At 44.7% G+C, this 13,865-nt stretch overlaps 1 protein-coding gene across 1 annotated transcript; it reads right to left on the reverse strand.

Annotated features, from left to right (window-relative positions):
• Positions 1 to 2,904: 2,904 nt before the first annotated feature.
• On the reverse strand, positions 2,905 to 7,470 carry LOC110287526 (rhox homeobox family member 1-like). Its single transcript, XM_021154109.2, has 3 exons — positions 7,052 to 7,470; positions 6,448 to 6,493; positions 2,905 to 3,000 (listed from the first exon to the last, which is right to left on the reverse strand). The coding sequence occupies exons 1-3, from the start codon at positions 7,468 to 7,470 to the stop codon at positions 2,905 to 2,907; spliced, it is 561 nt and encodes a 186-aa protein (XP_021009768.1).
• Positions 7,471 to 13,865: the final 6,395 nt, after the last annotated feature.

A 13,865-nucleotide genomic window follows, 5' to 3' on the forward strand; every position in this document is an offset into this window, starting at 1 on the left:
AAACTACCTGTATGGGATGTGTGACACAACTGTTCCTTGTGAGACAAAACACACTTGTCTACCCACTGCAAATAGAGAGCCCAGGATGGACCAAAGTATGGATATCATCAAAGTCCAACTTGGTGAACCAATGTGTTTTACTGGGGTTACTTCCAGGAACATAGGGGAAGGATTATTTACAGGAGGAGAAATGTCTCAAAGACAGCTGTATCACCAAAGCCCACCCCATCCTGGGTGACAGAGAACTAACAAAACGGGGAACTAGGAGCAACTGCACAGGCTGCATTCAGCTCGACAGGTTGGGGCAAGACTGGTAAACTAATTAAAAGTTAAATTTGAATATAAGTATAGGGAACACAGCTAAAAAGTTTATCAGGAAAATACAAACTACAAAAATTACAGAGTTAAGGAATACGATAATCAAACACTTCAAAACACCCAGTATTCTTAAATTCATTATCTCTTCCTTCCAAAATTAGGCATTTTCTTAGCTCTGATATCACAGAATCTAGAAACATGTGGGAAACAGACCCCTGTGCACACCTATGAGAGATTATCTTGATTTTTTTTAAATGATAAGGGAAGACCCGTGATAACTGCATGTGGGGCCCTCACTGAGACAGAGGAAGCTGAACTGTATAAAATGAAGAAAGCAAGCTGAGCACTAACATGTATGCATGCATTGTTCACTGCTTTCTGAACATGATGCTTTGGGCTCCTTCTGCCTTAACTTTCCTTCTGTGATTAACTGTGAACTAAAATAAACCCTTTGCTGTCTTATACTGCCTTTGTTAGAACATTTTGTTACAAGTAGAAACTTAAGGAGGACAGACACCCTCCCAAGTAGCAGCTCAGCCTTTCTTTTTCTCCAAGGGACTCTGCTTGTATGGTTTACTCTGGCATAGAGGCACTTAGGGAATCTGGTCAGTTTGGCGAACGTTCTTGAGGTTATTTTGTATTGTTTACCTCCCTGCCTGGAAGCCTGCAAGGTGAAATGTTTCAATCTCAGAGCAAACTGTTACAGAACAGCAGCCCACTAGGTTGGGTGAGAGAGAAGGTTCTGGCTAGCATTGCACTGAAGCCACACTTGGCCCCCCCTCAGGTCTCCTGTCTTGACCCTTGTGGCAGTGGGGCTCAGCGGTCAGGGTTTTGAGATCACAGCTTGGTGAAGAGCTTTTGGGAATGGAATCTAAAGATTTTTAGCAAGCCAGAGGAAAAGGAAGAGCATGGTTTGTTGTGGGAATAACAGTCGCTGGATGAGGAACACACACCACAATGAGGTCATCTTCCCATGTGTATATTGTCTACACACTTTCTGCCTCTCCTGCTTTTGGAGTTGTGGGTGCTCACTCTGGGCCCATGGAACTGGGGCCTGGGTACCGGCCGTGCCCGCCGTCCTTATTGGTCTTTGATATTTATGAGGAGAATCTTCCTCTGCACTTGTTGGGCCCTGATCTGTCAGTCTCCAAGTCGCAGGACTATCCTAGGAACCTGGCTGCATTCGATGGTAGGTAGACCCCAAGGAGTTTTTGTCACTACCTCTACCTCACACCCCTTCTCTGCCTGTGTAGGCATCTGTCTATTGTGCTCCTTCCTTCTAGGTCCTTCTCATGTTCCTAAATCCAGCAGCCATGCTGGTGCTTCCAACTCCAGCACACGTGACCCCAGTCCTGCTTTAGGTAGAAGGATGCTCTCTGGCCTCTAGACACTTGCTCCACTTCTTCCATCTTTCCCAATGCCTCTACAATTCAGAAACTTTCTTAAATACACTTTGCCAAATACACTCTATCCTCCCCTCCTCTGTCATACCAGACTGGTACATACATGTCCAGTAAATAACTATTTACCTATCTTCTCCGTTGCGTATTTCAGATTTCCAATTACCTGTACTCAGTTACCTGTACTCAGTTTCCACGGAGGCCTTCAGCACATGCTGCTGCACCCCTCTTTCTTAGAGACTGCCATAGTGCACAAGTGATCACAGCATCAAAACCAGCTCATGCCTTGGCCAGAATCTCACAGTACCACAAACGCTACCCCCATATCATATACCACCATGCTATGGCCACTTTCATGTGTCTGCCCTGCTGGAACTCAGGCATAGGCTTCTCTGTAATACTTTCCACACTGCCTCTCCTCCAACAACCCTTGGGATAACACAGCCCAATGCTTCCCACATGTCTACCCCTAGCCTGGCCTGGTGTATATCTACTGAGAATCCTTTGCCTCTCTGGCCTGGCCTCTTGTGCATCTTGTGCATAGGAATGGGAGACAAGAAGTAGCATCTTTCTAATCTGCATGGGATGGGCTCTTGTGTTTCCTTTGAAGCAGTAGGTCCTGTGGCAGATGACTCTTAGTACCGTGACCATGACATTGACAGGAAGGACAGTGAATAGACCTGAAGAAACATAGGTGATTGTTCACACTCCTCTATTCCTGCTCAGAGTGGCCTCTTTGTATATTTGTTGCAGAGTTGGGGATAGGAGTAAAGTCCCGAGTACAGGTGGAACTCAGCCCTCTTTGTGAACCATCTTCTCACTGGGGACTTGCCCTGCTCCTGATCTAATATATTTGCTCTCACAGGGTCAAGGTGAGGATAGCACAATGCAGCAACAGGGAAGAATGTGTGTCTGAGTGAGGACTTCTGTAGCTCCTGAGAAACTTTTGTGATTTGTGCAGTAATAAAGATGACTCTGGGTTGTCATCTCTCTTTGTCCTTTTGTTTAAATGATATTTTCTCAATAATTTACATCAACAACTTACTGACCCCTAGAAAGGACATGAAACATTGAATGCACATCTTTTTATTGCTTAAGGGATAAAGATCCATGGTTAGTATTAATGCCTAACATGCTTTCATCTGATGGCTGGAGAAGATGATGCTTCAGAACTCCTCCAAAAGCTTCACTGTACAGCATCCTGGCCATCAGCAGATGCACACTGCAGCAGTTGAGACTGCTGTTCTTTCCTATAATGAGCTCTTCTTTTCTTAAACCATCTCTGCAATGACATGATGACAGAGATGGCTTTAGTATAATTCAATAATCAGTATAGCAGCTGGGGATATAACCCACACTGTGTAACTGTATATGCCACTGAGCCTTTACATTAAGGGCTTTACTTTTGTTTTTTTCATAGTTTTGTTTTCTTTAAAATTATTTTATACAATATAATTATGATTGTTCCTCTTTAAACACTTCCCACATCCTCCACACCATCCTACCCACCCAACCTCTCTCTCTCTCTCTCTCTCTCTCTCTCTCTCTCTCTCTCTCTCTCTCTCTCTCTCTCTCTCTCTCTCCCTCCCTCCCTCCCTCTCTCTCTCTTCCTCTCTCTCTCTCTCTCTCTCTCTCTCTCTCTCTCTCTCTCTCTCTCTCTCTCTCATAAGGCAATAACAAAGCAAAATGAAAATCAAAGCAAATAAAAAAATACGGCAAAAACATACCAAAACAAAGCAAGTGAAACAAACAAATAAACAAAACCCACAAAAAGTAGAGTCAGCCAGAATATTCCTGGGCATGGGGCCCGCCTCCAAGCGTGCTTCATGCACCCAGTGTCAGTCCATTAGAAAAAACTGATTTCCTCTCCCAGCAGGTATCCATTGCAAATAGCTCCTTGGTTGGGGTGGGACTTTGTGACCAGTTCCCCTTGTCAGTGCTGGGATTTTGTGTGGTTTGAACCCATGCAGGTCTTGTGCTTGAGAGTGAGAGGCTTTGTGTCAAGGCAATACAACAAAAACGTTCCCCCGTTTCATATTCTTGCTGAGGCCATTTAGATTTAACTAAAATTGGATGTCCTTGATGGGGAAGTCCATGGAAAGTTATCCAACTCTATTCTAGGAACCAAAGATCAGGAATGTCCTCCCTAACTTATCAAAGCTTCAGTTAAACTGCCAGTTTGTACAGAGCCTCCATCCCCAGGTAAGTAGCTATTCTTAGCTTAGGTTAAATAGCTTGCTTCCAAGTGTTTACTTCCGCAAAGCCCCCTTGCAAGCTACTGAGTGAGATGCCAGGGCATGGTTTCTGCTTTTAAAAACCCTGTGCTCTGGACCATCTGGGCTATACCTTGGTGCCAGAACACCTGACTGTGGTCTGGGAGGGCTGGAATAAATACGTCCAATCAGCTGGAAATTGTGTCTGAGTGAGCATCCCCAGAAACAGCATTGGCATTCTGAGTCCTAAGTGGGGTGTCAACATCAAAGCCCTTACCTCCGGGCTCAAGGAGCCATGCAGAAGAGGAGGCAAAAATATTATAAGAGCCAGAAGTGATGGATGACTCTAAGGAAACAAAATCTATTTTCTGTATGAAAAGGTCAAAAATAAGAATGAAGTGGACACACTTCAACAATCACACCCTGATTGTTTACAGCCTGAATGAAGGTCTTGTGATGTCTTAAATAAACAGTTAGATCCTAACTCTCAATCATGCCACCTCACATGTATATATAATATTTTCTTATATTATATATGCATGGTTTTGGGAGAAACCTGTCTTCGAGGGTGCCTAAGGCACCCCTAGTCCTTACACTCCAGAATTCAAGGATGGTCATCCAAGGGAGGCCAGTCCAGAGCTATGACATTGTCACCTAGAAAGTTAGGAAAATGATACCAATTCAAATAACCATTCACATGTCTTGACACTCCCCTGCTTCCAGGGAGTTTAAGGGAGGAGGGAAGCCACTTCTGCCCTCTCTCTTTTCCGTGCCCTCCTAAGTTTTCTGGGCTCAGGACAAAGGCAATGCTCTCAGCAAGAACTGCAACTTAAAAATATTGATGCCCTACTTCCTGCCCAGCATGATAGGGCTTCCTGGGCCATTATTCTACCAGGACATTCAAAGCCCTAAAGTTGAACCTCCATTCAGGAAGGTGATTTGCCACAGTGTGGACAGCAGTTAACAAAACTGCTTCATCCTTAATACATTGGCTAACTATGGGCATACAGATGCAGTCACCTGTTAGATGTCACCATCGTCTCAGACTCCTAGTGAATGTCTTTCCACCTATCCTCAAACTGCATACTTGTGACGGTGTACACTTTGTCTTCCTGTCTGGAACCCTCTATCACGGGGCTGTACAGTCTAAAGAAGATCACCCACCGGACGGAAGCCCTGCCGAGGGGAACTTGAACCTACCACCAGGATGCCTCCATGGACTCAACCAAAGCCCCAGTGGCTGACTCACTGGAGCTCATGTTAGCCCAGACTTTCCCATGTTTGATTCTTCAAGCCCATCGATTATGTTTGCCAGAAGAAAAGGCAAATCGGGCAGGAAGGCTTCAGAAAGTTCACACTGCAGCGTGTGCAAACGGGAGCACAGGGGTGTTTTCTCTTCTCTCATGTCCTGTGGCCGTGCTGTCTCTGGAGCTGCAGTATATCAGTGTCTCTACAGCTGCAGTGCACTGGCCTGTGAGCACGGAGAGGGGGAAATCCCCTACTCCTTCAGCTTTTCTTATTTTTGTGTGTATTTATTTCATTTACCTTTCCAACGCTATCCCAAAAGTCCCCCACATGCTCCCCCACCCACTCCCCCACCCACCCACTCCCACTTCTTGGCCTTGTCTTTCCCCTGTAATGAGGCATATGAAGTTTGCATAACCAATGGGCCTCTCTTTCCACTGATGGCCGACTAGGCCATATTCTGATACATATGCAGCTAGAGTCAAGAGCTCTGGGGTACTGGTTAGTTCATCATGTTGTTCCACCTATGGGGTTGCAGTTCCCTTTAGCTCCTTGGGTACTTTCTCCAGCTCCTCCATTGGGGGCCCTGTGATCCATCCAATAGCTGACTGTGAGCATCCACTTCTGTGTTTGCTAGGCCCCGGCCTAGTCTCACAAGAGACAGCTATATCAGGATCCTTTCAGCAAAATCTTGCTAGTGTATGCAATGGTGTCAGTGTTTGGAAGCTGATTATGGGATGGATCCCCGGATATGGCTTTTCTTTTCCTCTCACTCTATCTCTCCATCTTAGGGAAAGCCTCTCAGAGTCTCCCACCTGAGCCTGGTCCTGCTGTAGGTCCTACTTGTGGTGTTAGGATGCCAGCACTCAGGGGCCTGCTATGTGGGAATGCTGTTCTGCAGTATCTACTGTAGCCTGCTTATGTCATGGCTATACACATATGTCCTCCTACATACATAGACTTATAATATTCAATCCTGTCTATTCATCTGATGTGTATATACAGATTATAAGTAGTCTGATTTCTTTGGGTTTTTTTTTTCCAATTAAATGATCATGCTGCTTTTAGCAGTAGGAAAGGATTATAAGCTGCTGGGTGCTTATTCCATTTTCTTTTCTGGAAAACTCTGACACTCAATGCTTGATAGCCATTACACAACAGGCAAGGACACTGCCCACCTCACCTCCACTCGCTTTTAATAATGCCTATAAGAAAATGGTCTGTGTCCTGTAGCCGAGTGCTTTACCCAAAGCCGTTTCAGACTTACTGACCTGAACTTTGGATTCTGCTAGGTACAATTGCTTTGCAAGGTTCTTCCTGTGGAAAGAAAATGGGAAAGTGAAGCTGTTAGAGGGAGACAGCCTCTTAGCTTGGCAAGATGAAGAGACTTCTGGAGATAGGTCACATACCAATGTATAAATATGTAAAGATTTTTATATGAGCTCTTCAGTGTAAAAGTGGCTTTCCATTTATCTCTATTTCACCACAATAAAGAAATACATTAATTAATTAAAACAAGGGAGATATGGCATAGTAGTCGGGTTGCCTAGCAACTACCAGGTCTTGAGTTTAATTACCATTACAAAGGACAGGGGACAGAGAGAAGCATGAAGAGGAATAGGGAGAGAAGGAAGGGGAGAGGGAAAAACATAAACAAAAAGAAAACTGAAGGAAGGAATTGAGAGGCACCAACCAATTTCTAGACATCAACACTGAATGAATAGATTGCCTTTGATCTCCCCCAAAAATTCCTTCCCATACTCAGCAACACAAAGGTCCCCGTGCCTTGGGGCTCAAGGCATATGAGGGGCCACGGCAGGGAGAAGGCACCTCCAAAGGTGGGAGTTTGGATTGCTCCTAAAACAAGCCACATACCTTGTGAGTGCATCAGGATACTTAGTTTTTTCAAAAAAGTCTTCCAGTTTATTCAGCTGCCTGGGCGTGAAACCCAACTGGATCCGTGGCCTTGTGCGCCGGACCTGTGGAACTCTGGCAGCCGCCGAGTTCTTCTGCTCCTTCTCCGGCTGTGGATCTCCAGACCCTTGTTGGCTCCCATGGCACTCATCTTTGATGTCATTGCCAATGTTCTTCAACTCTCCAACGTAGATCACATCATCCTTGTCGTCTGAGATGCCCTGGCACTTTAGTTTGTCTGAGCCATTTAGAGAACCTTCTCCAAAGCTGCCTCCCTCTGCTGTTGCATCAGCCTCTTGATCAGCATCAAGGGTCACTTCGATCTCATTCTCCCCCAGTTTGTAGAAATTGGGGTCCACATGATGGGGTTCGAGAGCCATGGTGGAATCTGCAAGGGAGTGGCATTACCTCCACAAATGTTTTGTGAATTGAAATGGAATTGCAGCCTATGGGCTTTTAGCAAGTTTCATATCTGTCCTCTTTCCATCCCACGACCCCTAGAAGAGACATGTGCTCAGCGGAAGTAGCTCTAGGGAGCATGGACAGAACGGGCTCAACTATGCCTAACCCTGCAGAGACTCGATGAGCCAGGTTGGGGGGATAACTAGGGGACCCCACCTTTTCAGAGGAATGGGGTAGGGGATGTGGGGGAGGGACTCTGTGAGGAGAGGACCGGGATGGGGGACAGCATTTGGGATGTAAGCTAATTAACTGATTGATTAATTAATTAAAACCTTTAGAGGAAGGGGCTGGAGAAGAGAGCAAGCTGTTGTGAGTATACAAGTGGGGATGAGGACAAGAACTCACACTGAATACATGGCCTCCGAGTGAACTGCTGGACAGCTTCTAGTCTCTAAAGCTCACTGGGTGCACATTGTAAGAACTGGGAATTATGTGGACATGGTGAGCTCAATTTGCTTTTTTTCTAAGATTCTGTGTGAACATTAAAAACACAGCCAACCACTGTCCTCTAACAGCAGAAGTGGCATGCTGGAGCCAGGCTTGTGTCACATTTTGGTGGACAAAACACACACACACACACACACACACACACACAAAAACAAAAAAACCTTGATGCCACCATTAAAAGAGGTCATTGTTTGTGTGTGTGTGTGAACATGCTTATGGGTGACTGTAGGGAGCACTGGATCCCCTGAAGCTCGACTTATATACAGGTGGTTCTGTCGCACCTGAGGTGCATGCTGGGAACTGAACTTTGGTCCTCCAAAGGAACAACAAAAGCTCTTAACCATTTAGCCATCTCTCCAGTCCCTACCTCCAAGTGCAAATTTTTTTCTTTCCTTTCAATTGTAGAATCCTAGAGCTTTGTGATATTAGGGCAGCTAGTAAAATTCCTATGAAAGTTGTAGTGCGAATATCTGTCTTACAAATGTGAAAACCATTGTCCATAAATACAAAAGCCTTGTCCGATAACCAAAGAGTTAGTAGCTGAGTAGATTATGATTCTTTTTAATTACTGAATTTATTTGATAAGTGTGTATGGACCTGTACCATAGTGTGTACATGCCACAGCCATGTTTGGATGTCAGAACACAACTTAAGAGAATCAGTTCTGTCTATCATGTGTGCCCCAGGGCTCAAGCTTGGGTCGTTAGGCTTAGCAGCAAGTGTACCTTCACCCACTGAAATATTACAGAAGACCTCCACCAGGTTGTTTTTTTATGTACAAAGGTTGTGGTCCAGGCAGAGTCTCATGAAAGTATGCCTGCTCAAAATCTTCAAAAAACATTTAGAGTACCTTTGAATGAATATTCAACTTACTGGACATTGAGCCCTGTGTACATTACAGGGACTCATAAATCATAGCCACATTCCCTTCCACCCCAGACTCTTGGCCCAAGTATATCCCATTAAATGCCTTCTAAGCAATCCCCAGGACATCCTAGGATTCTAACCTACAAGAAGGAAAAGAGGAAGAAAAGAAGTAAGACTGAGAGAGCATAAAAAGAATAGAAAGAGCAGGCAGCTGTGAGGTAGCAAGTGGGTGCCTGAGGCCAAAACCTGTATGTATCTTAGGACCCTCAATGACTCTGTCTGGTTCTCAGTTATATTAGCCTCCTGTATTACTGCTTTACCTATTTCTTTTTGCCTCCTAAGAACATTTTGCACTCAGCTGCTACTGTTAAACAGACCTTTTCTAGGGAAATAACACACATTTACTTCTCACAGAAAGGGAGCCCACCGCAGCCCAAAGTAACAATTACATGTCTCCACCTTGGTGAACAAATAGGTTTTGCCAGAGTTACTTACAGGAATATGGGCGAGGGGTTGCTTACAGGAGCAGAGATGACTCAAAGACAGCTTTGTCACCAAAGCCTATCTCAGCATGAGTGGTAGCTCATAAAATCTGGAAACCCAAAGCAGACTCTACGGCCTGCAGGCAGCTCAACAGGTTGCAGACTCTTTCCAGGTGGCTCGGTTAGTCTGAACCTCTTCCAGGCAGCTCAACTGCTCTTTGCTCCGTCTAAGCAGTTCTGCTGGTCTCTTCCAGGCTGCTCCACTGGTCTGAGAGTGACCCGCAGCAGTCTTTCCTATTTATATAGTCTTGGGGAGGGCGGGGCCTAGTGAATCTGGTCAAGGGGCTTTTTTCCCCCCAGGATACAAGGTTTCAATCCAGGTGAAACTGCTATGAAACATCCGTTTAAAAAAGAAAAGCAATCAGTAATAGAAACTCACACTTCAACCTATCATGCTCCTTATTACACCTCCCCAAGAAGGCACATAATACTTGGAAATTGATACAGCATTATAACTTTCAGATACCTAATAATATGGCATAGTAGGCCACAAAAGACACCCTGTCATTGTTGTTAAACACATGTTTCTGACACATTTAGGATATAACACAGCTTGTTATTCCTGGGCAATGGATCAGGCCATATGTAAAAATCAAGATAGCTGAGAAGCAGCGGAATGGTACTCACCCAGGCTTACAGCAGCAGCCCAGACCCCAGAACACCTGAGTTTGTAGAAAAGAAATGCCACAGAAAGCACCAGGTTACAGCACAGTTCAGAACACATGTGCCACTTGATACTCAAGAGCCCATGCACAGGGTACTTTGTTGGACACAGTAAACACTGGCCAAGTTGGAGGAACTTGCTGACAGAATTGTGGTATAGGATGACTGCAACGCCACTGAGTTCATCTGACTTGGCTCACAGAGAGCATCCTTCTATAAGATACTAACCCAGTAGTTCTCAACCTTCCTAAAGCTGTGACCCTTTAATATAGTTCCTCATGCTGTGGTGACCCCCTAACCATAAAATTATCTTCATTGCTACTTCATAACTGCAATTCGACTACTATTACAAATTGTTATGTAACTATCTGATCTGCAGGATATTTGACATGTGACTTCCAAAGGGGCTGTGACCCACACATTGAGGACCAAACGGGCTAGCATCCAAGCTGCATGTACCTGGTTTACTTCAAGCTAATATCAAGGAAGTCGGACAGACACGTTCCTGGCCCTGACAATACTGAAGTCCACTAGAAAGTTCTACATCCCTAAACAAATACATATCTGCTGCTGCCTGCTTGTACTCATGGCACATTCAAAACAAGTTTTTCCCCCAGCCCTCCCAAAACAAGTTTTAGGAACAAGAAGTACAGTCTTTGTTTTGGAAGGAGCTGGTAGCCTTCCAGATACTGCCAATGGTCTCCAGTTCAAACACTTACTGGTACCCCAGCTACCTACCATTCCAATTCCTCATTTTGAGATGCAATGAAAAGGTACACTTGAGAAAATTATCTTTTTCTTCCCTTGTTTCTGTGTGATACGTGAATATTTACTTTATGTAAGTGCTCACTTATTTCTAGGCCAATTTAAATAGAAATCCTTTAAGAGAGTTGGTGCAGGGGTTGGAGAGATGGCTCAGCGGTTAAGAGCACTGACTGCTCTTCCCAAGGGTCCTGAGGTCAAATCCCAGGAGCCATGGTGAGCCATGGTGGCTCCCAAACATCCGTAATGAGATCTGATGCCCTCTTCTGGACTGTCTGAAGACAGCTAGGGTGTACTTACAGATAAATAAATTAATATATATATATATATATATATATATATATATGTAGAGAGAGAGAGTTGGTGCATTCATTATATGCATAACCAGATATAGAAAATATCTAGCATGTATTATGTATGTACTCATATACAAACACACAATTGGAGGGACAGATCTTATAACTGTCATTCTAAATGTTAAATCATATGTAAATAAGTAAGACAAAAGCCAATGGTACATTAGTACTTTTATACACACACACACACACACACACGTGCATGAGCGCGCAATGAATATTTGTGAAGAAGTCTGTTCAATTTCTGTGGATCTTAATATGGAATTTTCTGTAATCTATAGGCTGTATATTAGGTGAAGGATAAAGGAACTCTACTTCTAAGTCTGCACTGCCCATCTGAGGGCATGAAGTACTCGGTATCTGGCTGACGGGTTTTCTTCTACTAGAGGTTCATGCCAATGTTATTGACAATTCTGAATCCTTTCGTGGAGTTCTACTGAGCCAGTGACTGTACAGCACACACTCTGGGGTGGGAAGGAAACAGTGTGGCAGGGTAGAACAGAAGAAAGGAAGGATTTACAAGGTACTTATTAAGGGATTCATGATCGGAAGGAAAAAGTATTGAAGATGACTAGAGGAGGGAGGAGGACAGAAGTGGAAAACAGAACTTGCTTTATCTGATAAGGTGACTTCTGTATCCCAAATACTTCAATGAGTGTTCTAGTTACTGTCATCAAAATTCTGTCCCCAATACTAGGTCAGAGTCAGTAGGGATTCAAGAATAGGGTTCCACTCAGATGAGATCTCCCATAGGGTCACATAGAACAGAGAGGTCTCTTGGTCACCAGGGAAATCCTTTCAAGCACAAGGAGTCTGGGAATAGTGCCCATCTAAGGCAAAGCTTAAAAATAAAGGTCTCTGAGCCTAGGTGTAGTATTTCTTTTGAAAGAAGTTTGAGGTTCTAACCCAGCCTCACAGTTCTGTCCACCTTAGCCAGCCTTCATAAAGATGCCTGAAGCAATGCTTCTGGGATATGATTCATAAGTAGATGCCAAGCACATAGGTCAGGAGTGAAGGCTCAATATGGAAGTATGATTACCTGAGGTCTAAGGTGATAGGTCCAGGAGCTCAGGGGTGCCAAAGTCACAGCATTAGAACTATAAAAGGAAAAGGAGTTTCAAGACAGGAAAATGAAAAGGAGCTGAGCTCAGGTTCAGGTCTGGTCTAAACTCAAGACATAGCTTGAAGCCCTTTGACCTAAATACTGAGCTACCAGGTCTGTGGCTGTGACTGCAGAGGAGAAAGATAGGTTTAGCTGCTTCTTCACTGAGGTCATGCATTGAGGGCTGTAACTGAGGTCACTGTCTCTAAACTGAAGCCTGGCTGGGACTGGAGAGATAGCTCAGTGACTAAGAGCACCTTGGTGCTCTTTCAGAGGATCTGGGTTAAGGTATCATTACCCTACACGATGGCCTACAACTGTCCCTAGCTCCATTTCCAGGGTATCTAATTCTGCCTTCTGACCTCTACAGACTCCATGAAAGTGCATGGTACATATACATATATGCAGGCAAAACAGTCATACACGTAAACTAAACTAAATCAATCTTTAAAAAAATCAGTGGCAGTATGTGCATGTGGGACTGATAACTTGAGAGCTGGGGGAGGAGTGGTAGAAGGAAACACACTCACAAGCATGCCTTGTGGTCAGGGAGAATCCTGGCTGGATAAAGATAAGAAGACTTTGCATAAGTCAGGCCAGGGTCTCAGACTTCTGTTGGGTGTATGCATGAATAAGAACAGCCCAAAGCAGACACTGAGAGTGCTCAGCCACGCAGGACAGCTCAACTGACTGAGCAAGAGCTTTGCTAAACCTGGACCAGGCAGACACACAGTTCAAAGCTCACAGGAGAGACTGGGTGTCGGGCTCCTCCCCTCCGTGAGCTCAAGACAGCAGGGCAGGGGGAAAAGCACACCATGCAGTGGAGATGGGGGGGGGATGCCAGTAAGTCTGAGGTGCTAGCTTTGCCTACTTCAGGCAGGGGTGTAAGGGAGAGCAGAAGGAGCAGGGCACTTCATGAAGGGAGAGGGGAAGCTGAGACTATAAAGAGCAGGGTGAAGAAGGGCTGCGGCCTGGATGAAGTGAAGGAAAGAAAGCATGGGAAAGGGCACAAGGCAGGTGGGGAGGGCAATGGCTTCCCTCATCACTGTAAGGGAGATTTAGCTCTTCATTAACTTGGGGGTGACCTACTAAATGGATGAGGAGATACTTAAGAGCACAGCCACAGTTGTGAACAGAAGTTGGACTACTTTAGGGATCTTTGGTTGAAGCCACACAGCAGAAGACTCATTCCAGTCCCCTGAATACAAGTGTCAGCTAGAGAGGTGCCCCACCACAACCCTGAATATTTTCTGGGCTGGGGACTCTTTGACATGTAGTCCAGACCTCTCCAGACATTACTGGGCTTGATAAAAGGGTCCCTAACAACCTGAAACCTCGGTTTCTAGTACGATAAACTAATTTAGAACCATAATTAGTGTATGATCTAGGTACAGGGTCTGTTATGTATCGGAAAGAATCAAAGACATCATACTATAGAGGTGCATCTGCTACCGTGTTTACTATGGCACAACTCACAGTAGCCAAGATAACAAATGTCTATCAACACAATGGACAAGGAAAATGTGCACATTCTTATTGTCTTTCTCTTTGCACTTTAAAAATGACATTAAAAT

Source organism: Mus caroli, unplaced genomic scaffold, assembly GCF_978045245.1.
Source record: "Mus caroli unplaced genomic scaffold, Mus_caroli_1 scaffold_5, whole genome shotgun sequence".
Classification (NCBI taxonomy): domain Eukaryota; kingdom Metazoa; phylum Chordata; class Mammalia; order Rodentia; family Muridae; genus Mus; species Mus caroli.

Coding starts and splice junctions, on each gene's coding strand:
- LOC110287526 (XM_021154109.2), bottom strand. CDS start 7,470: ATGGCTCTCGAACCCCATCATGTGGACCCCAATTTCTACAAACTGGGG. Junction 6,494..7,051: donor TATCCTGATGCACTCACAAG/GTATGTGGCTTG, acceptor TTCTTTCCACAG/GAAGAACCTTGCAAAGCAAT. Junction 3,001..6,447: donor TAGCAGAATCCAAAGTTCAG/GTCAGTAAGTCT, acceptor ATGTCATTGCAG/AGATGGTTTAAGAAAAGAAG.